The sequence below is a fragment of the Chlorocebus sabaeus genome, chromosome 16 (genome assembly GCF_047675955.1).
Source record: "Chlorocebus sabaeus isolate Y175 chromosome 16, mChlSab1.0.hap1, whole genome shotgun sequence".
Classification (NCBI taxonomy): Eukaryota; Metazoa; Chordata; class Mammalia; order Primates; family Cercopithecidae; genus Chlorocebus; species Chlorocebus sabaeus.
Genome location: NC_132919.1, coordinates 26,916,958 through 26,941,173, shown reverse-complemented (window position 1 = coordinate 26,941,173; position 24,216 = coordinate 26,916,958). Strand labels below are relative to the sequence as shown.

General features: G+C 54.8%; 4 protein-coding genes and 4 non-coding genes across 17 annotated transcripts; 3 read left to right on the top strand and 5 right to left on the bottom strand.

The window, feature by feature from the left end:
• The first annotated feature begins 123 nt into the window (after window positions 1–123).
• Window positions 124–2,594, top strand: TLCD1 (TLC domain containing 1). Of its 2 annotated transcripts, none has more exons than XM_008010829.3 (4): window positions 124–191; window positions 1,384–1,466; window positions 1,564–1,646; window positions 2,059–2,594. In XM_008010829.3, exons 1-4 carry the CDS (start codon window positions 139–141, stop codon window positions 2,440–2,442), a joined length of 603 nt encoding a protein of 200 aa, XP_008009020.1. In that variant the 5' UTR covers window positions 124–138; the 3' UTR covers window positions 2,443–2,594. The 2 variants fall into 2 exon arrangements, with proteins under 2 accessions (XP_008009020.1, XP_008009019.1); XM_008010828.3 differs by lacking the exon at window positions 124–191 and adding an exon at window positions 690–1,045.
• A 6-nt stretch (window positions 2,595–2,600) lies between these two features.
• RPL23A (ribosomal protein L23a) lies at window positions 2,601–6,804 on the bottom strand. The gene is made up of 5 exons (XM_008010827.3): window positions 6,640–6,804; window positions 5,784–5,967; window positions 4,035–4,211; window positions 3,315–3,384; window positions 2,601–3,089 (listed from the first exon to the last, which is right to left on the bottom strand). Exons 1-5 carry the CDS (start codon window positions 6,662–6,664, stop codon window positions 3,075–3,077), a joined length of 471 nt encoding a protein of 156 aa, XP_008009018.2. The 5' UTR covers window positions 6,665–6,804; the 3' UTR covers window positions 2,601–3,074.
• LOC119621973 (small nucleolar RNA Z17) lies at window positions 3,202–3,273 on the bottom strand. Its single transcript, XR_005238602.1, has one exon. It is a non-coding gene; the product is annotated as a small nucleolar RNA Z17 (small nucleolar RNA).
• LOC119621970 (small nucleolar RNA SNORD42) lies at window positions 3,463–3,523 on the bottom strand. The gene has a single exon (XR_005238600.1). It is a non-coding gene; the product is annotated as a small nucleolar RNA SNORD42 (small nucleolar RNA).
• Window positions 4,277–4,348, bottom strand: LOC119621974 (small nucleolar RNA Z17). The gene has a single exon (XR_005238603.1). It is a non-coding gene; the product is annotated as a small nucleolar RNA Z17 (small nucleolar RNA).
• LOC119621969 (small nucleolar RNA SNORD42) lies at window positions 6,055–6,121 on the bottom strand. The gene has a single exon (XR_005238599.1). It is a non-coding gene; the product is annotated as a small nucleolar RNA SNORD42 (small nucleolar RNA).
• A 2,287-nt stretch (window positions 6,805–9,091) lies between the features above and the next one.
• On the top strand, window positions 9,092–13,301 carry RAB34 (RAB34, member RAS oncogene family). Of its 4 annotated transcripts, none has more exons than XM_008010821.3 (11): window positions 9,092–9,186; window positions 9,856–10,068; window positions 10,287–10,378; window positions 11,530–11,595; window positions 11,687–11,788; window positions 11,883–11,947; window positions 12,081–12,132; window positions 12,312–12,393; window positions 12,467–12,557; window positions 12,689–12,796; window positions 12,879–13,301. In XM_008010821.3, exons 2-11 carry the CDS (start codon window positions 10,015–10,017, stop codon window positions 12,944–12,946), a joined length of 780 nt encoding a protein of 259 aa, XP_008009012.3. In that variant the 5' UTR covers window positions 9,092–9,186; window positions 9,856–10,014; the 3' UTR covers window positions 12,947–13,301. The 4 variants fall into 4 exon arrangements, with proteins under 4 accessions (XP_008009012.3, XP_008009011.3, XP_008009009.3 ...); XM_008010820.3 differs by having other exon boundaries at window positions 9,120–9,186; window positions 11,527–11,595; XM_008010818.3 differs by lacking the exons at window positions 9,092–9,186; window positions 10,287–10,378 and having other exon boundaries at window positions 9,424–10,068; window positions 11,527–11,595; window positions 11,687–11,947.
• A 1,875-nt stretch (window positions 13,302–15,176) lies between these two features.
• PROCA1 (protein interacting with cyclin A1) lies at window positions 15,177–24,186 on the top strand. 6 transcript variants are annotated; one of them, XM_073004783.1, is made up of 6 exons: window positions 16,267–16,374; window positions 20,506–20,692; window positions 20,840–20,906; window positions 22,535–22,670; window positions 22,943–23,071; window positions 23,166–24,186. In XM_073004783.1, exons 3-6 carry the CDS (start codon window positions 20,900–20,902, stop codon window positions 23,821–23,823), a joined length of 930 nt encoding a protein of 309 aa, XP_072860884.1. In that variant the 5' UTR covers window positions 16,267–16,374; window positions 20,506–20,692; window positions 20,840–20,899; the 3' UTR covers window positions 23,824–24,186. The 6 variants fall into 6 exon arrangements, with proteins under 6 accessions (XP_008009001.3, XP_072860884.1, XP_008009008.3 ...); XM_008010810.3 differs by lacking the exons at window positions 16,267–16,374; window positions 20,840–20,906 and adding an exon at window positions 15,177–15,700 and having other exon boundaries at window positions 20,609–20,692; XM_008010817.3 differs by lacking the exon at window positions 16,267–16,374 and having other exon boundaries at window positions 16,772–20,692.
• Window positions 24,187–24,216: the final 30 nt, after the last annotated feature.

The window sequence follows — 24,216 nt, the reverse complement described above, 5'->3', positions numbered from 1 at the left end:
ACCCCAGCAGTCCCGGCAAATCCGCGGTCTTGCTTGCCCAGACTCCGGGGAGTCGGGCCGAGGGCCAGGACTGTCTGAGGGAGGACTGTGACAGCCGCCCGGCCCCGGGAGCTTAAGAGCGGGCGGGGACAGGTGGCGATGGGTTACTCAGCAGTTCCCAAGCGCCCACCTCGCGGGCGCGGGAGGGACGGGTAAACCCGGGTATCCGGTCAGAAGACTGCGAGTGGTGCGGTGGGGGCACTGGGTCTGCACCGAGACCACTGTCGGAGGCGGGGCTCCCGAGTCCACCACAGGACCAGGACTTAGGGGGCGTGGGCGTGTCGGGTCCCGTCCAGCTTTTCGCAGAAGGTAGAGGGTGGAGAGAGCTCTCGCGGTACCCGCCCAGGGCGGGGGAGCCGGTGGCCCGGGGAAAAGTGGGGACGCGGGTTAATGAGGCCGGGCGAGCCACGGCAACTGGGACTCCGTCGGCCGTCGGGAGGCGCCAGCGAGGGGTGCCTCGGCGACGACGCCCCCAGCACAGCTCCTAGTTACCCAAAGTCCGCGGGAACCAGCCGGTGACCGAGAGGCCGCGGGGACACCCGGCTAGCGCGGCAGCAGCGCCTGAGGGGCGGGGGCAGGCGGACGGGGCGGGGGCAGGTGGGCGGGGCGGGGGCGCGGGCGTCTGGGGGCGGGGGCAGAGGCCTAGCAGGGAGGGCGAGGAGGAGTCAGGGGGCCTAGAGGGCTTCGCCGAAACTGTGTGGGGCTGGCGCCCGGCGGGAGAGGCGGCCGGACTGGACTGGTCCGAAAGGGACCCAGGTTCCCAGAACAGCCCTAGGAGGCGGCCTCGAGGGCGGACGGCAGGGAGGGCCAGCATGCCCCCACTGCTGCACCCCGCCCTGCCGCTGCTCCTGGGCGCCACGCTGACCTTCCGGGCGCTCCGGCGCGCGCTCAGTCGCCTGCCCCTACCTGTGCACGTGCGCGCCGACCCCCTGCGCACCTGGCGCTGGCACAACCTGCTCGTCTCCTTCGCTCACTCCATTGTGTCGGGGATCTGGGCACTGCTGTGGTAAGCGACTGTGGGGATGAGGTGGCCGGGGGATCCTGAGCAGGGAGCTGGGGTCGGCTCTTGTGTTACTACCCCCATTGCTCATCGGCGGGCTGAGGCCACGCAGTCTCACCTGATCCCGTTTGGTATCCTATCCAACCAGAAGCCGCAGTGGTCCCAGGGGAGGGGGATCGCCCCTGGGAAACTGGAGGCTCTTGGGTTTTGCCCAGCCACTCTTAGCTTCCCAGTCGGCCACTAGGGCGAGCCCAGGCTTCCCCGGGGCTGGGAAGGGTAACCGGGAAGGTGAGGGTCCTTGAGGATGCCAAAATGCAGAGCCTGCTTTCTTCCCTCCTTTCCAGTGTATGGCAGACTCCCGACATGTTGGTGGAGATTGAGACGGCATGGTCACTTTCTGGCTATTTGCTCGTTTGCTTTTCTGCAGGTAGGTCTTGCCCAGGAAGCGGGAGGCCAACTGGGGACAGGGAGAAGGAAGCTGCTTGTTCAGTCCTTCGTGACCTCTTGCCCCATCCCTCCACTAGGGTATTTCATCCATGATACGGTGGACATCGTGGCTAGCGGACAGGCGCGAGCATCTTGGGAATACCTCGTCCATCACATCATGGTAAGAGAGAAGCTGATTATGTGGTATAGGCCTGGTGTCAGCAACCTAGTCTCAGCTCCGTCTTTCTGAACCTGGGAGAAGGCTGTGTTTTCTTACCGCCCACCCCCCCACCTGTGTGCTGCTACTTATTTTTAGGATGCTGAGGTTAGCAGTGTGTGTGCTTGTTCAGAGGCCAGCAACCCATGGTCTCACTGCCTCTTTAGACTGAACATCATCCACAGCCAGAAGCTGTGAGCAGGGATCAAAACCTAATAATGTTGAATGAACAAAACAAAGCACCTTATCCACTATAAACTATTATTCCAGGTGGAAATTTGGGATTTTCCAGCCCTCAATCTGACACCCCCCACCAAAGTGCAGGAAAGCATCTGCATCTGGTTCCCTAACTCCTATTCTCCCTTCTTCCCGCTAGGCCATGGGTGCCTTCTTCTCTGGCATCTTTTGGAGCAGCTTTGTCGGTGGTGGTGTCTTAACACTACTGGTGGAAGTCAGCAACATCTTCCTCACAATTCGAATGATGATGAAAATCAATAATGCCCAGGATCATCTCCTCTATAGGGTTAACAAGTATGTGAACCTGGTCATGTACTTTGTCTTCCGCCTGGCCCCTCAGGTCTACCTCACCCATTTCTTCTTGCGTTATGTGAGGCAGAGGACCCTGGGCACCTTCCTGCTGGGTATCCTGCTCATGCTGGACGTGATGATCATAATCTACTTTTCCCGCCTCCTCCGCTCTGACTTCTGCCCCGAGCGTGTCCCCAGGAAGCAACACAAAGACAAGTTCTTGACTGAGTGAGAGGCACAGAGCCTGGGACAACAAAAACGGACAAGGCCAGAAACAGCTTCACATGGAAACTGGGACTTAGCCCCAAGCCTGGGCGTCCTCTGGGGCCAGCCTCTCCACCTTCCGAGCCTGCGCCCACACTATTGAAAACACTAATGAAAGCACTCCTCTGAAGTCCTTGTCCTTTATTGGGCGAGGGGTGAGAGAAGCAGACAGACCGGTTGGACATAGTAGATAGGTGTGTGAGGACAAAATGCTATCAGAAAGCCAGCCAATCCACACTTCCCTGAAATGGATGCTAATGCCCTTCAAACCTCGGGCACTGGTTTCATACACAGCCTCTTCCAGGGATAAAAGAAGGGGTTCTTGTACTGCTTCTTGTTACCCTCAACCATGGAGGCAAGTTCTGAGTTCTGGTTTTCCTAGGACACTAACTCTAGTCACAAAGATCTCTGGAGTGATCACACATGGTAGAGTGGCAGGGTGACTATTTCAAAAGGATGAGTAGAATAGGAGTCTTGCCCAAGCCCTGTTATGTCAGTGTACTGTGTGTGGCCTCCCAGCCCAACCAGAAATTGACAGAGAGGCACGTATATGTTGAAAAGATATATATATATATTTAGAATTAGGCAGCTGGACTCAGTTTAGATGATCCCAATCTGAAAAACAAAAGGGAGCCTCATTACTGGAGCTGAAACATGAAGATTAAGCTGGAATGTTATTTTCAGAAAGCAAAATGAGGAACATTGAGGATAAGGTTTGTTAAGATAGGGTGCAGTCAGTTAATTATGACTAATCAGCAAAAATCAGGCTTTGGTCGCTAACATATGCATCATTTGCACCCAAGGGGTGAATGATAGGGGGTTTGTAGGAAGGAAACTTACTTTGTTGGCAACATCCAAAGCGTCGTAATCAGGAGCCAGTCGAACATACGCCTTTTTCTCTCCATCAGGCCTGGAGTAGAGAAGGAAGCCTTAGTCCCTGCCACCCTCACTGCCCCCACACCCTCCCCCTTCCTCCTCCAGTCCTCCAGCACTTCAATGGTTCCTCTGTTCATGTCATTCTTTTCCAATGATTATTTTTCCATCAACCCAGAGGACACCATGAAGCCACGAAGCCAATTCTCTTATGGGAAAGACCACAGGCCATGTTAAGACTTAAACCAAGGTAATCTGCTGCACTCTAGTGGCCTTTGAAAATAGAAGTAGGGACCCAGAAAATGAGCACCAACCCCCAATCAAGTCCTAGAAAGTGTTGCCTCAGGTCCATACAAAGGTCTGTAAGGCAGCCTGTAATTCCTGCCTCAAGGCTCACACACTGCTAAATCTACTCCAAGTTTAAGTCAAGGAACCTTTTTCCCCTGCTGAAAGGTCCGGAGGATTTTTTTTTTTTAAAGGGCCCTGCTTGGTTGCTCAGGCTGGAGTACAATGGGGCAAATCATGGGTGACTCCTGGGCTCAAGGGATCCTCCTGCATAACTGGGACTATACGTCTAGTCCTGCATTACCAGGACTATCTAAACATCAAAGAGCTTCATGAAATGCACGTTTTTTTGGCTCCAGCTGCTGGTCCAGCCCGCTCCCCATCCCTTGAGGCCCAACTCACCGAATCAGGGTGTTGACCTTGGCCACATCAATGTCATAGAGCTTCTTCACAGCCTGTTTAATCTGGTGCTTGTTGGCTTTAACATCCACAATGAACACAAGTGTGTTGTTGTCTTCTATCTTCTTCATGGCAGACTCAGTGGTCAGCGGAAACTTGATGATAGCATAGTGGTCAAGCCTAGGAGAGGCAAAATGGGGTCACCTGGCCTGGGCTTTCTTTGGAGCCCAGAGCCAGGAGAGCCTAGGGCATCAGACAACGAGGTACCAATCATTTTGTTCAGACTTTGGTCGTTTTACAGTGTCATCACCTGCACCCTGAAATCTAAGAGCCTGAAGCCCCAACCCCAGGGGCAGAACATTGTACATTTTCTTTCTCTTGAAGGGCTCTTACACCTCAAGTGATTAAAGAATTATCATTGGGCCTGGCGTGGTGGCTCATGGCTGTAATCCCAGCACTTTGTGAGGCTGAGGCAGGCGTATCACGAGGTCAAGAGATCGTGACCATCCTGGCCAACTTAGTGAAGCTCCCTCTCTACTAAAAATACAAAAATTAGCTGGGCGTGGTGGTGCAAGCCTGTAGTCCCAGCTACTCAGGAGGCTGAGGCAGGAGAATTGGGCCAGGAGCAAATTCTTATGCACAGCTGAGATTAAACTTACAGTGGCTTAAGCACAACTGTAACAGCTTTCCCCATTTAAAGTCAGACCCCGGCTGTTTACTCAGACACTACTTTCCTGTTTTGAAACCAAGTCAGGTCTAAACCTCATCACACTCAATCCTAGGTCCAACTTGGTGGGGGAAAAGGCAGGAAGACAGTCTGTGAACTGCTTTCCTATTGAACACAATCCACTCTTTCTGTTAGGAAACAGTAGAAACAGCAAAAACCCATTGGTAGTAACTACTACCATGGCTCTACTCAAATCTGTGCTCCCTAAAAAGTTAGTTATTACCAGTAGCTCAAATACTCCAAGTGCCCAACCTTTTGCCCATCTCCCCCCAACCATTCCTTGAGCAATATGAAAATTGGGAAAATGAATGCAAAGAAGCTTCTATACATCGCAGCAGCCCATAACTGCCAAATACAGATAACAGAATCCCCATTATCATCAAGAATCAATCCATGTTCTCACCCTCAAGGATTGTTCCCTATAGCAGTAGGAACTACGAACAAGGAATCTCTGTATTCTACTTTACAGGCCCCCCAAAATAGTTTTCAAACCGTGACCACATGTGAAGTAATAATTAACCTAACAAATTTTGAGACTCAGGGTTTTTTTTTGAGATGGAGTTTCGCTCTTGTTGACCAGGCTGGAGTGCAATCGTGCGATCTCGGCTCACCACAACCTCCACCTCCCGGGTTCAAGCGATTTTCCTGCCTCTGTCTCCCGCGGGTAGCCGGGATTACAGACATGCGCCACCACGCCCGGCTAATTTTCTATTTTTAGTAGACACGGGGTTTTTCCATGTTACTCAGGCTAGTCTCGAACTCCTGACCTCAAGTGATCCGCTAGCCTCGGCCTCCAAAGTGCTGGGATTACAGACGTGAGCCACCGCACCCGGCCTCTGGGCTGATTTAAAAAGAATTCCTGCCAGTTTTGTAAATACAGCAGAAACAATCTCCTCATACTTCCAATTAGAGAAGCACACTGGACACAATTCGTGTTTGAGAAACCATCACACAGGGTGAGTGATTTCCAAATTACCAATGGAGAATACCCAAATCTTTTCATGGGTAGAGGGGGCAGTACTGACTTGTTTCTCCTGGGGGCGCTCTTCCGAGGATATTTGGGCTGCCTCCGGAGTCGCAGTGTCTTGGGCCGCCGGAAGGTAGGTGACGTGCGGATCTTCTTTTTTTTGTGGCTGTGGACACCTTTCAACACTGCCTTCTTGGCCTTTAAAGCCTTCGCTTTGGCTTCGGCTTTAGGAGGGGCAGGAGCTGGTAGAGAAGAAAAGAAAACGGGGTGCGGGTTAGCAATCGGTTACTTTCGGCCCCAAGAACTGCAGTCGGCGACCCTGGCCACACGTGCATCAGTGGTTCCTTTGAAGACATCACAAGTGTCAGGAGATTAAAACTTCTCCATCACATGCACGATACCAGAGGCGAAAGCGACCAACTCGAAGTCAGTCCAGGGATACGACTATAAAACAAAGTAGCACTGAACGAACGCTTAGTACTTTCCAGAAAATGTCCTAGGAATTTTACACATATCCCATCGCAAAACCAGGCAGCGGAGAGTGGGGCGGGTAATGTAGCCCGGTTAAACATGAACCAGAAGGAAAAATGGTTAAAGCTGAGGGCACTAACTTCTTACAGGCCCGGGGACATGGAGCGCCAACCAACGGATGCGTGTAGCTTCCCAGAGCCGAATGTCTGGCCCTCCCTGGCGGATGATGTCGGCCGGGTTGTCTCCCCAACTCCCTCCACCGGAACTCAGCCCATGAGGCTGGGCACACGCGGCCCAAGTATACTGCAGCGTGACCGAAACGCGGGTAGCAACCCCGGAGCAGAGCCCTCAGGACTTAGCCCAGCAGCCATGCTCCCAATTCGTTCCCTCTGCGGCGCGGCAATCCCTGGCAAACCAGCGGCGGCCCCATCCCCAACACACACCTTCCTTCTTCGCTTTCGGCGCCATCTTGTGAAAAGGGTCCCCGATGCCCGTTCCCACAGGCTTATAGCGCCAAATCTCATCAAAGACTCGCGATGCTTTGTACTTAGAGCTGATTTGGTAATTTGCAGAGTGGCGCCCTCTGGGAACGGTAGTTAGGTTTAATTTCTTCTTCGTGCGTGAACAAACATGCGCCACTCCTCCCCTCAAAGGCACTAAAGCTTCATGGGGGTTGTAGTGTTTTTTTTGTTTTTTGTTTTTTTTTTGAGATGGAGTCTCGCTATGTCACCCAGGCTGGAGTGCAGTGGCGTGATCTCAGCTCACTGAAGCTCCGCCTCCCGGGTTCACGCCATTCTCCTGCCTCAGCATCCCGAGTAGCTGGGACTACAGGTGTCAGCCACTGCGCCCGGCTAATTTTTTGTATTTTTAGTAGAGACAGGATTTCACCGTGATCTCGATCTCCTGACCTCGTGATCCGCCCGCCTTGGCCTCCCAAAGTGTTGGGATTACAGGTGTGAGCCACCGCGCCCGGCCTTTTTTTTTTTTTTTTTTTTTTTTAAGCGCTCTGTCGCCCAGGTCGGAGTGCAGTGGCACGATCTCGGCTCACTTCAAGCTCCGCCTCCCGGGTTCACGCCATTCTCCTGCCTCAGCCTCCCGAGTAGCTGGGACTACAGGCGCATGTCACCATGGGGGTTGTAGTTTTTTTTTTTTTTTTTTTTTTTTTTTTTTTTTTTTTGAGACGGAGTCTGGCTCTGTCGCCCAGGCTGGAGTGCAGTGGCCGGATCTCAGCTCACTGCAAGCTCCGCCTCCCGGGTTTACGCCATTCTCCTGCCTCAGCCTCCGGAGTAGCTGGGACTACAGGCGCCCGCCACCTCGCCCGGCTAGTTTTTTGTATTTTTAGTAGAGACGGGGTTTCACCGTGTTCGCCAGGATGGTCTCGATCTCCTGACCTCGTGATCCGCCCGTCTCGGCCTCCCAAAGTGCTGGGATTACAGGCTTGAGCCACCGCGCCCGGCCTTGTAGTTTTTTTTAAGACACGCGTTTATTTGCTCAGGCAAGCGGACGGCGTAGCCGGCTGTCGCTCGGGTCTGGTCCCGGGAGCTTCCCATCTTGAGCAACTGCCAGTCTCAGGGAAGAGGATTGCCATGCCAGGAGGCAGGAACGCTGCCAAGAGTAAAGAACACATTTAGATTGACTCGGGAGTTAGATGCAGCTAAGTTCTAGAGTATTGGAGCAGGATTTGCTCGGTCGAACTGAGGTCCAGAGAGGAATGTGGTTTATCAGTAACAGTGATTTGGTGGCAGAAAAAATCAAGTCAGGGCCGGGCGCGGTGACTGACGCCTGTAATCCCAGCACTTTGCGAGGCCAAGGTGGGCGAATTGCTTCGAGCCCAGGAGTTCGAGACCAGCCTGGACAACACGGCGAAACCCCGTCTCTACAAAAGAATACAAAAATTCGCCGGGCGTAGTGGTGCGTGCCTGTAGTCCCAGTTCCTTGGGAGGCTGAGGTGGGAGGATCGCTTCATCCCTGGAGGTCGAGGCTGCAGTGAGCCATTCCAGCCTGGGTGGCAGAGTGAGACCCTGTCTCAAAAAAACAAAACAACAACAACAACAACAAAAAAAACCGAGTCACGAGGAGGAAAAGTGTCAGAGGAAGTACAAGGCGGCTACATCTGCCCCTCTTTACCTGCGACACTGATACTGTCAGTTTCACTGCGTTTCCTGATAAACGCAGATACTGTCACTGCACTTGAAGTTCTATGAAAATTCCACACATTTCTACAAGTTTCGCTAGTTCTTCCTGTTAGTAACTTCACTCACAATCCCCTGCCCAAAACTAGTCTTCCCTTCCGTGTCCTGGTCATCTTTACATCCTCAAATTCAGCTCCAGACACAGAGAAAGGTTTCATAACACTCAGGTTTGCATCTCCTAAGGTGTGTGCCTAACCCATCCCCACTTGATACTTTCTGTCTTCCCTCTCCCCTCATAAAACTAGAGATGTCCCCTTTGACGGTGAAATTGATTGTGCACTGCCCCCTCTTCTATCCTGCAGGACTTTGCAAAAAGAAGTTGTCTCTGGGGGATAGATTCCAATGGGGCCAGAACAATGAACACCCATATCAGAGGGGAGTCCCCGCCTCCCAGAGCGGAGACCACCCCAAAGAGCGGAGTTTCCGGGTCCACTTAGCCCTTCTTTAACCTCCCTAGAGGGAGGCAGCTTGATCTTCAGCCCTCCCATCTCACAATCTACACAGCAGCCTTGAAGGAAAAGACGCCAAACTTCAGACGTCTCTCTCCTTGGTGGGCACCTCATTCTAACCCTGGCACCCCCTTAGCACGCTTCCCCTCCACCACCACCACCCCCAACCTCCCAGGGCAGAAGGGCGAGCGGGGGCAGACTCTGTGAGTCACCTCCCAGGCCTGGAGTTGAGGAGGGAAGCGCCGCCTCTCCTTGGGCCCCTTCTCTCCCCCTTTCCCCTCCCTGCTGGTTTCTGGCATCGCCAGATGCTGCGCAGCAGTCTCCGATTCCCTATCACCAATTCGGCTGGGTAAGGGTCCCCCTGAAGGCGGAGCCGGGCATAGAGGTGCAGGGGAGAGCAGCCTGGGGAGTCCCTATCTGGATAGGCTCCAGCCTGGTTGGGGGCGGTCCTGGTGCCCGGTGAAGCGTCAGACGAGGGAGCCTGAGCAGGGCAGCGCAGAGGCGTGGAGAGGAGGGGGAGGCGAGGGCGGGCAGCAAGGCCTGGAGCGGCCAGGAGAGGGGCGGGGGGCGGCCCTTCGCTAGGAATTTCCGGGGATCGTGTTACAGCGTTCGCGGAGTCCCAGCGGAGTGGGACTCGAGGCCCTGCAGCCGGACTGGGCCCCTCGCCCCCTCCTCCAGCGGCCTGCGGGCCTTGGCAGCGCCGCCCTTGCCCATACTGACCCCGTGTGGCGGGGCCACTCCGCGCCCCGGGGCCACTCTGTAATGGTAGGGCAGCCTCAGCCCCGAGATGACGTCGGGTCTCCGCGGTCCCGGGTTATTGTAGGAGCTATTCGGCCCCGCGTAATCGTAGGGTCTGCGCGGGCCCGGCCCACACCAGACGGGACTCCCCGCCCCCAATTGGCGGCGGAGGAGTCTCCTCGCCCCAGAGTCATCTTCGGGACGCCCAGGGCCCGGGTGGTTGTGGGCTCGCCCCGGCCCCGGGTGATTGTTTCATCTCCGTGGCCCGCGGTGGTCGTAGCGTCTCCGAGACCGCGGGCTCCTGTAGGGTCCCCGTGGCCCCGAGTTGTAGTTGGGACACCCCGGCCGCGGGTGATCGTCGGCTCTCCACGCGCCCGGGTCGCTGGCGCGGATCCGGCCTCGGCGCCTTCTCAGGGCGCCCTGCAAGGCCGCAGGCAGGATGAACATTCTGGCGCCCGTGCGGAGGGATCGCGTCCTGGCAGAGCTGCCCCAGGTAGGCGCCGGGGCCACGTCGGGCTTCCGTCTACAGCCCGGGGTGTGGGCGGGGCGGAGGCTGCACTAGACCAGTTAGAGGACTGGGCCTAGCCCTGCCACCCAGCTAGGCCTGCTGCTTCTGGGTGGTCCCTGCACTCCACCCCTACCCGGGCCGCTTGGCTACGGGACAAGGGCCAGGAGTGGGAAGCTCCATTCTCTTTCATCCTTCCCAATAAGTGCCTGAGGAAGGAGGCCGCTTTGCACGTGCACAAAGACTTCCACCCCCGCGTCACCTGCGCCTGCCAGGAACACCGGACAGGCACCGTGGGGTGAGTTAGGGACACCCACAGCAAAGAGAGGAGGTCCCAGGAAACTCTAGTCATAACGAGGGTAAACAACCACCCCCACCCCCTTGGGGCTTCATTTCAGCTCCTACCAGCTATATGGTTATTTCCCCTTTAAGCCCCTGTGACCTCTCCTTTCTTCCCAATAAGGCTGTTGTGAGTTCTATGAGATGGGGTTGGTTAGAAGGGTGGCAGCTGGATTCCTGAGTAGAGACTAAGGTGTCTGAGATGGGAAGGTGGTCACCTGCTCAGATCCTCACATAGCATCCATGGAGCCCCAGGGCAGGGGTCTGGCTGTGCTTACAGGGATGAGTCTTATTGTGGGTTTTTTTTTTTTTTTGAGACGGAGTCTCACTCTGTCGCCCAGGCTGGAGTGCAGTGGCTGGATCTCAGCTCACTGCAAGCTCCGCCTCCCGGGTTTACGCCATTCTCCTGCCTCAGCCTCCCGAGTAGCTGGGACTACAGGCGCCCGCCACCTCGCCCGGCTAGTTTTTTGTATTTTTTAGTAGAGACGGGGTTTCACCGTGTTAGCCAGGATGGTCTCGATCTCCTGACCTCGTGGTCCGCCCGTCTCAGCCTCCCAAAGTGCTGGGATTACAGGCTTGGGCCACCGCGCCCGGCCTTTATTGTGGGTTTTAAAGGTAATACTGATAACAGTTGGCACCATTAATTAAGCATTGGCTGTGTGCCAGGCAGTGTTGGGTACTATCATTATCTTTATTGAAACGTCCATCACTTAAGATATATTCTGATTTCAGAGACATTAAAATGGGGGGGAGGGGGTCTTAGAATATAGGACATTTATCTCATTTTAACGTTCACAACGACCCAATAAAATATATACTAACTTCACCTAAATGTTTAAACTGAGGCTTAGAGAGGCTAAATAATGTGTCCAAAGTCACACAGCTAATCAGTGTGGGAGCTGGGATTCAAATTCACGTTTCTCTGCTGCTGGAGCACAAAACACTCCTCCTCCCCAGCACATCTGTTCAGGCAGCTGCCTGGGACACCTGGTGTCTATAATACCCTCAGCCTGGGTGCAGCTACCTTTCTGGACCTAGTCAGGAGCATTGGAACTCACTAGGGTGAAAGAGCTCGTGCCCACTCCCCTTGCCCACTCTTGTGTCCAGCAGATTTAAGATCTCCAAGATCATTGTGGTGGGGGACCTGTCGGTGGGAAAGACTTGCCTCATTAATAGGTAAGGGGGTGCTGGAGCTGAACTGGGCAGGGTGGGGCGAAACCTAGACAGATGGGCTGGCTCCAGATTGGAGCATCTGGTACCCTCTCAGGTTCTGCAAAGACACCTTTGATAAGAATTATAAGGCCACCATTGGAGTGGACTTCGAGATGGAACGATTTGAGGTGCTGGGTATCCCCTTCAGTTTGCAGCTGTGAGTGCTTCCACACCCCTTCCAGCTATCCCTTCCCCCCAGCACCCACACCCCCCAACATACATACCTGTGCTTCACTCCTCCTTCCTCCCAGTTGGGATACTGCTGGACAGGAGAGGTTCAAATGCATTGCGTCAACCTACTATCGAGGAGCTCAAGGTAAGGGGCTGGGTGAAGCAGGGTAGGTGGGTCTCAGAGTGCACATGGCTTCTCATCTGGAGCTGGAAGAATTGGGGAAATGAGCAGTAGTGTGTTCCCTGTCAACCTGGGGCTGTTTCCACCACTCTTCCAGCCATCATTGTTGTCTTCAACCTGAATGATGTGGCATCTCTGGAACATACCAAGTATGTGAGCATCCTGCAATATAATGGGAGGCTCCGGGAAGAGAGGGTTCAGAACAGAAGGGTGGTCAGGAAGGAGAAGAATGCATGTTGCACCAGAGAGGGGGTAATTGGGCATATGAATGTCGGCAGGAGGGGCCCTGCAGGCTTACTCATCCCTCACTTTCCATCACCCGTGGCAGGCAGTGGCTGGCTGATGCCCTGAAGGAGAATGACCCTTCCAGTGTGCTGCTTTTCCTCGTAGGTTCCAAGAAGGATCTGAGTGTGAGTGTGCCAGTGGGGGGACTTCCCAGCTTGGTGAGGGAATGCCCCCCTCTGATTGTGGCCCTTCCCTCAGACCCCTGCTCAGTATGCGCTGATGGAGAAAGACGCCCTCCAGGTGGCCCAGGAGATGAAGGCTGAGTACTGGGCAGTCTCATCTCTCACTGGTGAGTTGGAGGCTTCAGGGCTCTGCTGTGACACTCTTGCCTGGCTCTCCTCTCACTGCTATACCTCCAGCTGTGCCCTGTGTCCCCAGATCTGGCACTGCCCCTGAGCACCTATCTGCTCCCTGTGTCAGGTGAGAATGTCCGAGAATTCTTCTTCCGCGTGGCAGCGCTGACTTTTGAGGCCAATGTGCTGGCTGAGCTGGAGAGATCGGGGGCCCGACGCATTGGGGATGTTGTCCGTGAGTGCCTGCCTGGTTGAGGGTGGCAGAGGGCACAGTGAGCCTCCAATCCCTGCTTCACATATTTCCCACCTTTCTTCAGGCATCAACAGTGATGACAGCAACCTCTACCTAACTGCCAGCAAGAAGAAGCCCACATGTTGTCCATGAGGGGTGAGGAGACTGTTTAGGGACTGCCCAGTCCTGGGGCACTGCGCCACCCTCATTCCTCCAGAGCTTGACCCCTGAACATTTGCACTGACTTTATCCAGACCAAAGAGCTGCCTCTTGGTGGCAGTATTCCCACAGAGGGGTAGCTGGGACTATGCTAGTCACTTCCTGCTCCAGGCACCGTACCAAAGACTGGATGCCCCCTACTCTTCAGGGGACTGTCCAGGGTGCCCAGCGGTAGTGGGGAAGAGTGTCTCTGTTCTTTTGCTCAGCCTGCTGGGCCCTTTGTGTGTGAGGATGCTTGATTCCAGCCTCTCACTGTGCCTTATGCATTAAAATGTCTTTGTTACGAGCACTTTGGGGCTAGAGTTCTTTGTTGGGGATGATGGATGTGGAATGGGCATGACTGTGGGGCCATCTTGCCACCAGAGCCCCCTGGGGATGCTGTGCTGGCCATCCCTGGCCCCTGGGCAGGTTCAGGTAGGCTGCACTGGGCCCTCACTGGGTGAAGTCTGAATGGCTGGTTTTGAGAGCCCTTTTCCCCTGATCCTTTCCCCACATGTGTCCTACTTGGTGCTTATACCCAAATTTTCACTACTGGAGAATCTTTTTCTTTTTTTCACCCTTTTCTTGCCTTCCCTTTAAGAAATACTTTTCCAGGCTGGGTGCGGTGGCTCATGCCGGTAATCTCAGCACTTTGGGAGGCCAAGGCAGGCGGATCACTTGAATTCAGGAGTTTGAGACCAGCCTGGCTAACATGGTGAAACCCCATCTCCATCAAAATACGAAAATTAGCTGGGCGTGGTGGTGCGTGCCTGTAATTCCAGGTACTTGGTAGGATAAGGCAGGAGAATCGCTTGAACTCAGGAGTTATAACCATTAACTTTTCTTTTTTGTTGTTTTATTTTGTTTTTTTGTTTGGTTTTTTGGTTGTTTATTCCATTGACTTTTGTATGGGGAAAGGTGACCGAGACCCTGCCTCCCTGTTGAAATCTGACCCAGAGTTCCAGAGGAGCTGGAAGCACCTCAGACATCTGGGTCAACAAAGGAGGACTTATGGCCTCCTGTCATCCTAGGAGGCTAAGGGGGTCCAAATTAGAAGGCAGATTCTGGCTCCTAGTTGCCAAGTGCTCTGTCTGTTCCATTCCCGGTTCCATTCTCACCAGGATGGTTGGTTTTTCTGCACTCTTCCCTTATCCTGGCTTCCCCTCCCTCACAGTTCCTAGACTCTCTAGAGCTACCACAGGAAGGAGGGTCTGGGCAGCAGCCCTACCCACTCCGGACTTGGGTCTGGAGGAAAGTGAAGGTGGGGATCAGGCGGAGCAATAGCAGCAGCAGCAGAGCCCCTGGATGATGGTGGAAAAAACAAGGTGTGGACCCCATCCTTTCCCCTCCTCTCCATCCTGGCTTTGGAAGCTGGTGCCAAGAGAAGTGGAGGGGTGTGGTGCATGGAGTGTCAGCGATATGGCCAAAACTTCTTTTCACACTCTCCTGCCATTATTTTTTCCATTTCTGTTCCCTCACAGCACTGGGCTCCTCACCTTTGCCTTGCCTGTTAACAGATGTGTGTGAAGCCAGCACCACAGTCCAGGTGTGGTGTTTGTGCTGCACCGGGTATGGGAGTTCTGTGTTCCGTGTGCATGTTGTGTGTGTGTGGTGAGTAGATTTTCTGTGTTCTGTGATATATACATGCGCAGTGTTGTACCTGAGGGCGTGAGGGGTGTCACTGTGATGAGGTTCCAATGAATGCAGCCTGCCCTGTTCTCCAGACGGGATGAGCTTACGACTCTCTATCCGGAAGTATTGTCTCTAGAATAGGGTGTCCCATGGGGGCCAGGGGCGGGGAACGCTGCGGGGTGGCGCAGGGTCTGGGAGCCGACATCAGGTCCTCAGCCAGGAGTTAGGCCTTGGGAGAGGTCTGTGGGCGGAGAGAGGGGAAGCCTGGGCTCCACCAGAGCGGGAGGGACCTCGAAGCCCGGACGGTGGAGTGGAGATGGCGGCGCCAGGACCTCCCTGGGCTCAGGTGATCCTCCCACCTCAGCCTCCCAAGTAGCTGGGACTACAAGTGCGCGCCACTAAGCTAACTAATTTCTGTATTTTTTGTAGAGATGGGGTTCGCTCGCTCGCCGGCGGGCAGAGGCGGGGCTGCGGCTGGGTTCCCAAGGGTCGGCGGGGCGGGGAGCGGGGCGGGAGTGTGCGGTTTAGAGAATGACCGGGGCGGGGCTAAGAATGGGGCTGGGGGCAAGGCTCGCTGTAACACTAAGAATTGGGGCTACGATCTGGAGGCAGGGTTAAAATCTGGGGCTTGGACTGCAAGCTGGAACCAGAGATGGGTGGTGAAAGCTGGGCCTGTAAGGTTAAGGTCTGAGATAAAGGGGAAATCCTAGGGTTACAGGGGGAACAAAGAGGGGCCTGCGAGGCGCCGGGAGGCCCCGGATGAAGAACGCGGCTGACGCTGAGACCCGGGCTGGGAAGACTACGCAGCCTGGAGCGGAGTGGGGGAGGCGGGCGGGGGCTGCGCCAGCATGAGGCGGGGTTAGGGGCTAGGCGGGGGCGAAGCCGAGACTGGAGTTCACGGCTGGGCGGAGGGCTCGGCCGGGCTGAGGCTCAGGGTTGGACTTCAAGGAAGAGTCCTGTAGAGACGAAGACCTGGGCGGAGAGCGATGTGGGTCAGGACGACACTCACAATTGAAAGATGGACTAAGGAAAAGAGTGAGCCCAAGGTCCGCTCGTGGGATGAGAGCCGGTGCTGTGGTAAGAGGGGCGTGGCAGGGGCTGGGCAGGGGCTGGGCAGGGACTGGGAAGAGGGCGTGGCCGGGCTCGCAGACCCCGAGCGGCGCACGCGGGAGGCTGGCAAACCAACGAGGGAGGCGGGGCCCAGCGCCGGGCCGGGGCGGAGCTAGGGCCGGGGGCGGGCTCGCGTCGAGTCGCGGGCCAATGATTGAGGACTGGGGGCTTGAGGCCCTGCTGGGTCGCCCGTGGGTTGGGCGGGAAGTCTGGCTCCAACCAGAGCTGTAACTCTTGGCTATCGGACTGGGTGGCACCGGGCGCAGGCCGCTGCCCTTGAAGCGCCGGCCTTGGCTGGAGCCCATGGACCAGCGCCCACCCGGACGCCTGGGCGGGAACGGGCGGTTCCATCGACCCTGAGGGTGGACCAGGGAGACTGAGGGTTCCACGCGTGGCATCACAATTACCTCCGCGGGGGCGAGGCCAGAGAGGCATTTCCAAGGAGACGCGGGCGCACTGGCCCTCCCTTGCTTCCTCCTCTTCCCTCCTTCCTTTCCTAGTTTCTTCCCTTCCTTCTCCTTCCCTCCCTTCCCGCCCTACTCCTTTCGGCTGCTCTGGTGCCCACCCCCAGTGCCTCGAGGGCGAGGAGAGCTCCTCGGCCCCGCAGGACAGGGAGGATTCTGTACAGATGAGCATAACCTGTGAGTCTTGAGTTAGGCCTCTGTGCGCCGATAACGCTTCACGGGGAAAGACGCCATAAGCCTCCCACTTTCTTTCACCCTATCACCCTCCTCATTCATTGTGTGTGTTGTCAGTCACTCCTGCTGCAGGACCTCTGAACTGCTGCTGGTCAGAGCTCTCCTGTCCTCTGGAACTAAAGAGCAGGTTGCTTTTCTCAGCTCTGAAGAGAGTTACTAAATTCGTCTCCCCCTTTGTCCCTCCTCCCCTCGTCTCCTTCACAAACAGAGCTGATGGGTGTCTGATTTCTGGGGGATCTAGTCAGTGGAGAGTAAACAGGCTCTGACCCTGCATGTTGTGCTTTTTTTTTTTTTTTTTTTTTTTTTTTTTTTTTGAGACGGAGTCTCACTCTGTTGCCCAGGCTGGAGTGCAGTGGCGCAATCTCGGCTCACTGCAAATTCCGCCTCCCGGGTTCAAGCAATTCTCCTGCCTCAGCCTCCTGAGTAGCCGGGATTACAGGCGAATGCCACCACACCGAGCTATTTTTGTGTGTGTGTGTGTGTTTTTAGTAGAGACGGGGTTTCACCATGTTGGTCAGGCTGGTCTTGAACTCCTGAGTTTGTGATCCGCCGACCTCGGCCTCCCAAAGTGCTGGGATTACAGGCGTGAGCCACCGCGCCCGGCCATGTGTGCCTCTTTCATGGTGGCTCATGAAACAGCAAGGCAGAGGAGTTTTGGTTTCTTACCCTGGCTGAGGCCGCAGCAGCAAGACTTTAGGGTCCAGGGTGGATAAAGGAGGCTGTGGAGTCCGGATTGAGTAAAACCAGAGGGTGAGGAATTGGCTGTGTTGGAGCTGAAAAGCAGGTGTAGTAGGAAGTGACTGCGCCTCAAAAAAACACCTGTCCGGCCGGGCGCGGTGGCTCAAGTCTGTAATCCCAGCACTTTGGAAGGCCGAGACAGGCGGATCACGAGGTCAGGAGATCGAGACCATCCTGGCTAACACGGTGAAACCCCGTCTCTATTAAAAAATACAAAAAACTAGCTGGGCGAGGTGGCGGGCGCCTGTAGTCCCAGCTATTCCGGAGGCTGAGGCAGGAGAATGGCATAAACCCAGGAGGTGGAGCTTGCAGTGAGCGGAGATCCGGCCACTGCACTCCAGCCTGGGTGACAGAGCGAGACTCCATCTCAAAAATAAAATAAAATAAAATAAAAAAAACACCTGTCCTTCCCACTGTCTCACTCTGCCGCCCAGGCTGGAGTGCAGTAGCACGATATTGGCTCACTGCAACCTACACCTCTGGGGTTCAAGAAATTCTCCTGCCTTGGCCTCCAGAGCAGCTGGGACTACAGTTGTGCGCCACCACGCCTGGCTGATTTTTGGATTTTTAGTAGAGATGGGATTTCACTATGTTGGCCGTGCTGGTCTCAAACTCCCGACCTCAAGTGATCCGCCCACCTCAGCCTCCCAAGGTTCTGGGATTACAGGCATGAACCACTGCACCCAGCCTGGTAGGACAGGTTTTGCATATGGAGCTGAATGTGATTTATTATTTTATTTTTATTTATTTATTTATTTTAGACAGAGTCTCGCTCTGCAGCCCAGGCTGGAGTGCAGTGCCTGATCTTGGCTCACTGCAAGCTCCGCCTCCTGGGTTCACACTATTCTCCTGCCTCAGCCTTGTGAGTAGCTGGTATTACAGGTGCCCGCCACCACACTCGGCTAATTTTTTGTATTTTTAGTAGAGACGAGGTTTCACTGTGTTAGCCAGGATGGTCTCGATCTCCTGACCTCGTGATCCACCTGCCTCAACCTCCCGAAGTTCTAGGATTATAGGTGTGAGCCACCGCGCCCAGCTATTTTGTAAGACAGAGTCTCTGTCTCCCAGGCTGGAGTGCTGTGGTGCTCTCAGCTCACTGCAACCTCTGCCTTGCCAGCTCACTCAAGCAGAATGTGGTTTTAAGGCTTGGCTGTGGAGCTTCACATACAGAATGGCCTTTGTTTACAGGGGTGTGTCCCCAGCCAACAGTAAGTAGATAGGGCTGAAAGAGCATAGGCTTTGGAACCAGGAAGACCTGGGTTTGAATCCTACCTCTGCCATCTATTAACATGTATCTTTGGACAACTTACTTATCCTCTCTAAGTCTCTGTTCTCATCCATAGAATGGGGCTGTGGTGGGGATTTAGAATCAAAGGTATATATTTTAGTTGAGACAGGGTCTTCTTACTCTATTGCCCAGGCCACAATGCAATGGCGTGATCACGGCTCACTGCGGCCTTGACCTCCCTGGACTCAGGTGATCCTCCCACCTCAGCCTCCTGAGTAGCTGGGACTACAGGTGTGCACCACTAAGCCAGCTAAATTTTTGTATTTTTTGTAGAGATGGGGTTTTGCCATGTTGCCCAGGCTGGTCTCGAACTCCTGGGCTTGTGATCTTTCCGCCTCAGACTCCCAAAATGATGGGATTACAGATTTATGTCATTTCATTGGTGGATGTTGAAAACATGGAAGTTGATGAAATTATCCAGGACATGCTTTTGTAGAGTCTTCTGCAGAGGTGACCAAGTCTGATAATCACCAATTTAAGGTGTACAGCAAAACAAGAGCAGATAGCAAAGGAGACAGGGAAGAACTAAAGAGCTGGTTAGAGAAGGAAGAGAAAGATGAGGTCTGCCTGGAAGTCCAAGGAACAGTTTGCAGAAGAAGGAGATTCATTGGTCAACAGGGTCAAGTGAGGCTGGGCGCGGTGGCTCACGCCTGTAATCCTAACACTTTGGGAGGCCAAGGAGGGCAGACCATGAGGTCAGGAATTCGAGACCAGCCTGTCCAACATGGTGAAACACCGTCTCTACTAAAAATACAAAAATTAGCCAGGTGCGGTGGCACGCACCTGTAATCCCAGCTACTCAGGAGGCTGAGGCAGGAGAATTGCTTGAACCTGGGAGGCAGAGGGTGCAGTGAGCCGAGATCGCACCACTGCACTCCAGCCTGGGTGACAGAGCGAGACTCCATCTCAAAACAAAACAAACAAAAACAAGAAACAAAACAAAACAAAAAACAGGGTCAAGTGAGATAAGAAGCCCACTGGGTTTGGCTACTGGGAAACTGCTGGTGGCCTTTGCCAAAGCTATTCAGATTGGGGGGCAGATGGCTACCATGTTGCAGGTGGCTGGAAGAGAAGAAAGAGGTGGAGACACTGAGCTCACTGAAGGTAGGGACTTGGCCTCTTTTCTAGTGCTGAGTGAAGTCACCCAACATATGTCCTCTAAATGAATGAGTGAATCAATTTGGATTGAAAGGGGTATATGCAATGGTAGGAGAAACAGGATTGACAGAGTGTTTTGTTTTATGATGTTTATAGCCTGTAAGGGGGGAAAAAAGAAGCCAGTAAAGAAGAAGGTGTCAATTCTGGCTGGGACCTGAATATAGATGCTTTGGGCATGAGAAAGGAGGGACATCCCTTTCCCAGGCAAGCAAAGTTGATGAGGATTGGAGTGTCCACAGATAATGGCAGTGAAATTATCTGCTGAGAGAACCAGTGGTTGCAGGAGTTTCCAGGAAGTGCTTAAAGTCATTCATTCACTCTTTTGTTCATTTAACAAATTTTGAATATTTGCTGTGCTGCGGAAAACAGGAGGAGGAGCTGATCAGAGACTTGTAGGAGGATGACCAAGTGCCACTGAAGGCTTGCTGAAGATGCCAAGCAATCAGTTTCCCTTCCTTAAGCAGACCTGAAGTCCAGTGCCTCAAGGGACAAAGTTAGCTGTGGGAAGGAAAGGCAAAGGGGCAGACTCTGTCTTGTGGCTGCTGATGGGGAGCTGCCACCCCAGTTGGAGGTCTGCTCAGGGTCATCCTCTGTCCAGGCTCCACACACCCTGGGACAGTTTCTGGAGCTGTCCCTCCTTGCCTAGACCCTGGCTGGCTCCTATTCATCACTCTAACTCTAGTGATGCCCCTTCCAAGAAGTCTTCCGTAGTCCCCTGTCCTCCTTTCCAGTCCTGGTAGGTGGCCCTTGTCCTGTGCTACCATTTCCCTGTCAGCATCTGTATCACACTATTGTCATGAACCTCCTGTGTCCCTCTCCCCTCCCCCTCACCCCTCCAACCCCGCAACCCCTCAAGAGCAGGGACTGTTGTTTTATCTCTGCATCTCCAGGATGCAGTGGCGCCTGACATGTGGAACTTCTCGGGGTATGTTTGGTGAATAAATGGCACAAGGAGGGGGCTGCTGCCACCACTGCCACTCTGTGCTCTCTCAGATGTAAACAGGTTACCCAGCTGGGAGAGAGGACATCTGCTGGCTGGTGTGGCGTCCAGCACGGATGTGTCTACCTTCTCTGAAGGTGGGTCCAGGAGACCTTTGACCCAGGGGGGTCCCCATCACCCCTCACCTGGGAAAGCTGATACCTGGTGGAACATTGGTCCTGAGGCAGGGAGGGAGGGAAGTGTTTGGTCCTGAAGCTGCCCCATCCTCAACCCATCCCCTACAGATGCCAGAGGGGACCCCTTTCTCAAGGCCACAATCACCCCATTCATTTGTATAGAACTTTATGGCACGTAAGTATCTTTGACATATGTGAATTGAGTATGCCCAACAACCCTGCAAAATAGGTATGACCACCATCCCATTTTGTGGATAAGGAAACTAAAGGCTCAGAGAAGTAAAGGAATTTGCCCTAGACCACCCAGCTAGTAAGTGACAGACCCACGACTCGGGCTCAGGCCTGACTACAAGTTCAGGGCAATTTGCCACTATGCTGCCCTTTGGCCCAGCTCAGCAGTGCTGAGGAAGGCTGAGGTGGTGGTGAAGTTTCAGGGTCCTGCCACACACTCATGCCTTCCTCATCTTCCTGGGGGATAAAGGGTACAAAAGGGGAGGAGAAAGACACAGATCACCCATGGGTCAGCGGTGTAGTGAGGACCCAGGACTTCACAGCCTTGTGTGGGAAAGGGAAGGAGGGAGAAATGTGAGTAAGCCTCAGTCCAAGCTGCTGCACTGTGAGGCCACTTGGACTCACACCACAGCCTGGGCTCATTGCTGGCTGGTGACCAGTATGAGGTCTCACCCTAGTTCCTCTCCTCGTGGGCGCTGGCAAAGGCACAGTCCTCATGGCCTGTTTGAGGGTAAGCCAGCCACAGCACCCCAGGCCAGTGCCGGCTCCCTCCCTCCCCCAGGGGTGCAGGGGAATCCGAGGTAAGGTCTCTTGTCCTCTGCCTGGTGAGTGAGATTCTGGGCTGTGAGAGGCGCAGAGTTGCCTCATGGGCTTACCTTTGAGAGGGGACAGCCAGTGGTAGATCAGGGCCTTAGGCAGGGTCAGAGGTGAGGCAGTGGTGGTAGACTGGGGAAATTCTCCTGTCTTCAGGACTGGCATTGAGCTGAGCAACAGAGGTGGGGGCCTTTCTCCAGGGCTTTCCCCTAACCCCAAATTCTTACCCCAGCAGCTTCTTCCTGTGCCCTGGGAAAGGGGCTGTGGTCTCTGTGCTGCCTAAAAGGGTGCCTAGGCTGGGGGTGGGTCGTTCAAAAGCCTGGCACTCTAGGCAGTGGGGAGAGTGTGGGAAGGTGCTGCGTAAAGAACAGGGAAAGGATCAAGAAGCGGGCATGGGAAGGGAGGGGAGTGAGAAACGTGTCAGGCGGGAGGAGAAAAGGGGCTTGAAGAAGGGAGGAGGGGGAAGTGGGGAGGGAAGGACGAGACAGAAGCTAAGGAGCATGATGCGGGCCTTAGCTCCTGGCCAGGCTGTGAGAGATCAGAGTGGGCCAGGGCAGGTGTAGGAACTGAGGATGCTGCAGCTCTGCTGCTCCTGGGGCTCCGGGGTGCCATGGCAGGAGGGCCTTCTCCTACCAGGTACCTTGTGGAGCAGGGCTACCACTCATTGTGGGTAGCTGGGTGAAGGGCAGGCAGGAGCCAGTGGAAGCCTCCCACTGGAGGGAGAGGACAGAAGTAACAGGGAATCACAGGACTGCAGGGGGCTTGGTGAGGGTCTCCTGTGTATCAGACATGGAACCAGACATTTTGCCGGGACCTGGGGTTACTCTGGGGCCAAGTTACTACTACTGAAGCAGAAACACTTCTTGGGGTGGGGACAGCTGGTGGTGGCAGGTGAATTTGGTGAGGTTTTAGCTTGAGCTGTGGGAAGACCCAGAGGTCTGCGGCTGCTGCTGATGACCCAGACCCCTGCCCCCTCAGGTGACTGCAAGGAACCTGACAAGTGCTGCTGGAAACACAAGCAGTGCACTGGGCACATCATCTACCCCTTCGCCTCTGACTGTGTCTGCCACAGCCTGCACCTACGCTCTGTCAGCCACTGCAACTGTAATTCTAGGTGAGGGCCCGCACCCTTGGGGGACCCATGGCAGAGCAGGTCCCAACTTTCATTGTGGTGTCCCCTTCAACCTTTGGTTTGCCTCTTCAGCTTTGAATTGGTGCTGCCAGCCCAGTCCCAGCTCTGCACACTTTGCTCTGCTCTAAGAGAAATGGGGAGGTCTGTTGGCGGCCTGGGACAGGCCCAGCAGAAGCCCACTGTCCCTCAGGCTTCTGGCTCTGGGTCCCTGGGGGAGTGATGGGAGCCAGGCTGAGAGTCCCCATGTGTGGCAGGCTGAAGGACTGCTCAGAGGACAGCAGCAGCTCCCGGGGTACGGGCCCAACCTGCTCCCATGTCATCGAGTCCCCTTGCTTTGAGCTCACACCAGAGGAGCAGCATGTGGAGCGATTCTGGTATGGCTGGTGAGCGAGCCCCGGTGGGCTGATGGGGAAGGGGCCTCTACAGGGCACTGCCCCCCCGACTCTGTCAAACTTCCCTCGTCATCCCTCCTCCCAGGTGCAAAAGCTACAGACCTGTCTCTGTGGCGGTGATCCACCATCCCCTCCACCATGAGTGTGGGGCAGATGATCTAAATGAAGAAGAGGAAGAGGAGGAGCAGGAAAGCAAGCCCCCCATCCCAACGCAGGTGGGGCCTGCCACCGCCTCCCCTGACCTAGGCACCACCATGGCCACTGGTACCCCTGACTCCGCAGCGCCCATCACCATCTGGCGCTCTGAGAGCCCCACAGGGAAGGGTCAGGGCAGCAGGGTGATCAAGAAGGTAAAGAAGAAAAAGGAAAAAGAGAAAGACAAGGAGGAGGAGATGGATGAGAAGGCAAAGCTGAAAAAAAAAGCCAAGAAAGGCCAGTTGACTAAGAAGAAAAGCCCGGTTAAATTGGAGCCTTCCCCGCCAGACGTGAGGCGATCATTAAGCCCAAGACAGCTGGCCAGGATGTCCGAGTCCAGCCCAGAAAGCAGGGAAGAGCTGGAGAGCGAGGACAGTTACAATGGCCGGGGGCAGGAGGAACTGTCCAGTGAGGATATTCTGGAATCATCATCGCCCAGGAAGAGAGAGAACACAGTTCAGGCCAAAAAGACAGGGGCAAAGCCCTCACAAGCCAGGAAGGTAAACAAAAGAAAATCTCCCCCAGGATCAAACCCCAACCTCAGTTGAGGCCAGGGTGGTCAGGGTGCAGAATAAATGCCATCGAGCCTGTGGCTGGCCCTCTGCTGCTGTTCTCTCCCTCCAACCTGGCTGTTTCTTACGGGGCAAGGGGTGGGCTCAGGGCTGCGGGGGTTTCTCAAAGGCAATCCAGCTTTCACAAAGGAAGTCCATGGGAAGGCAGGTGGGAGGGAAAGGAAGGGGCACAGCCATATTTCCTCTTACCTGCTAGGACAAGGTGGAAGAGTATATCTGGGTGGGAAGGAGGACTTCCCCTCTCTCCTGGGAGAGACTCTCGGTCTGTGTGAAACCCACTTCTGGGAGAGGCAGTACTGTCTGCAGTGATACCCCCAATAAATGGAACTTTTTAACCCACGCTGTGCCACTGTGCCTGGCCTTTCCCTC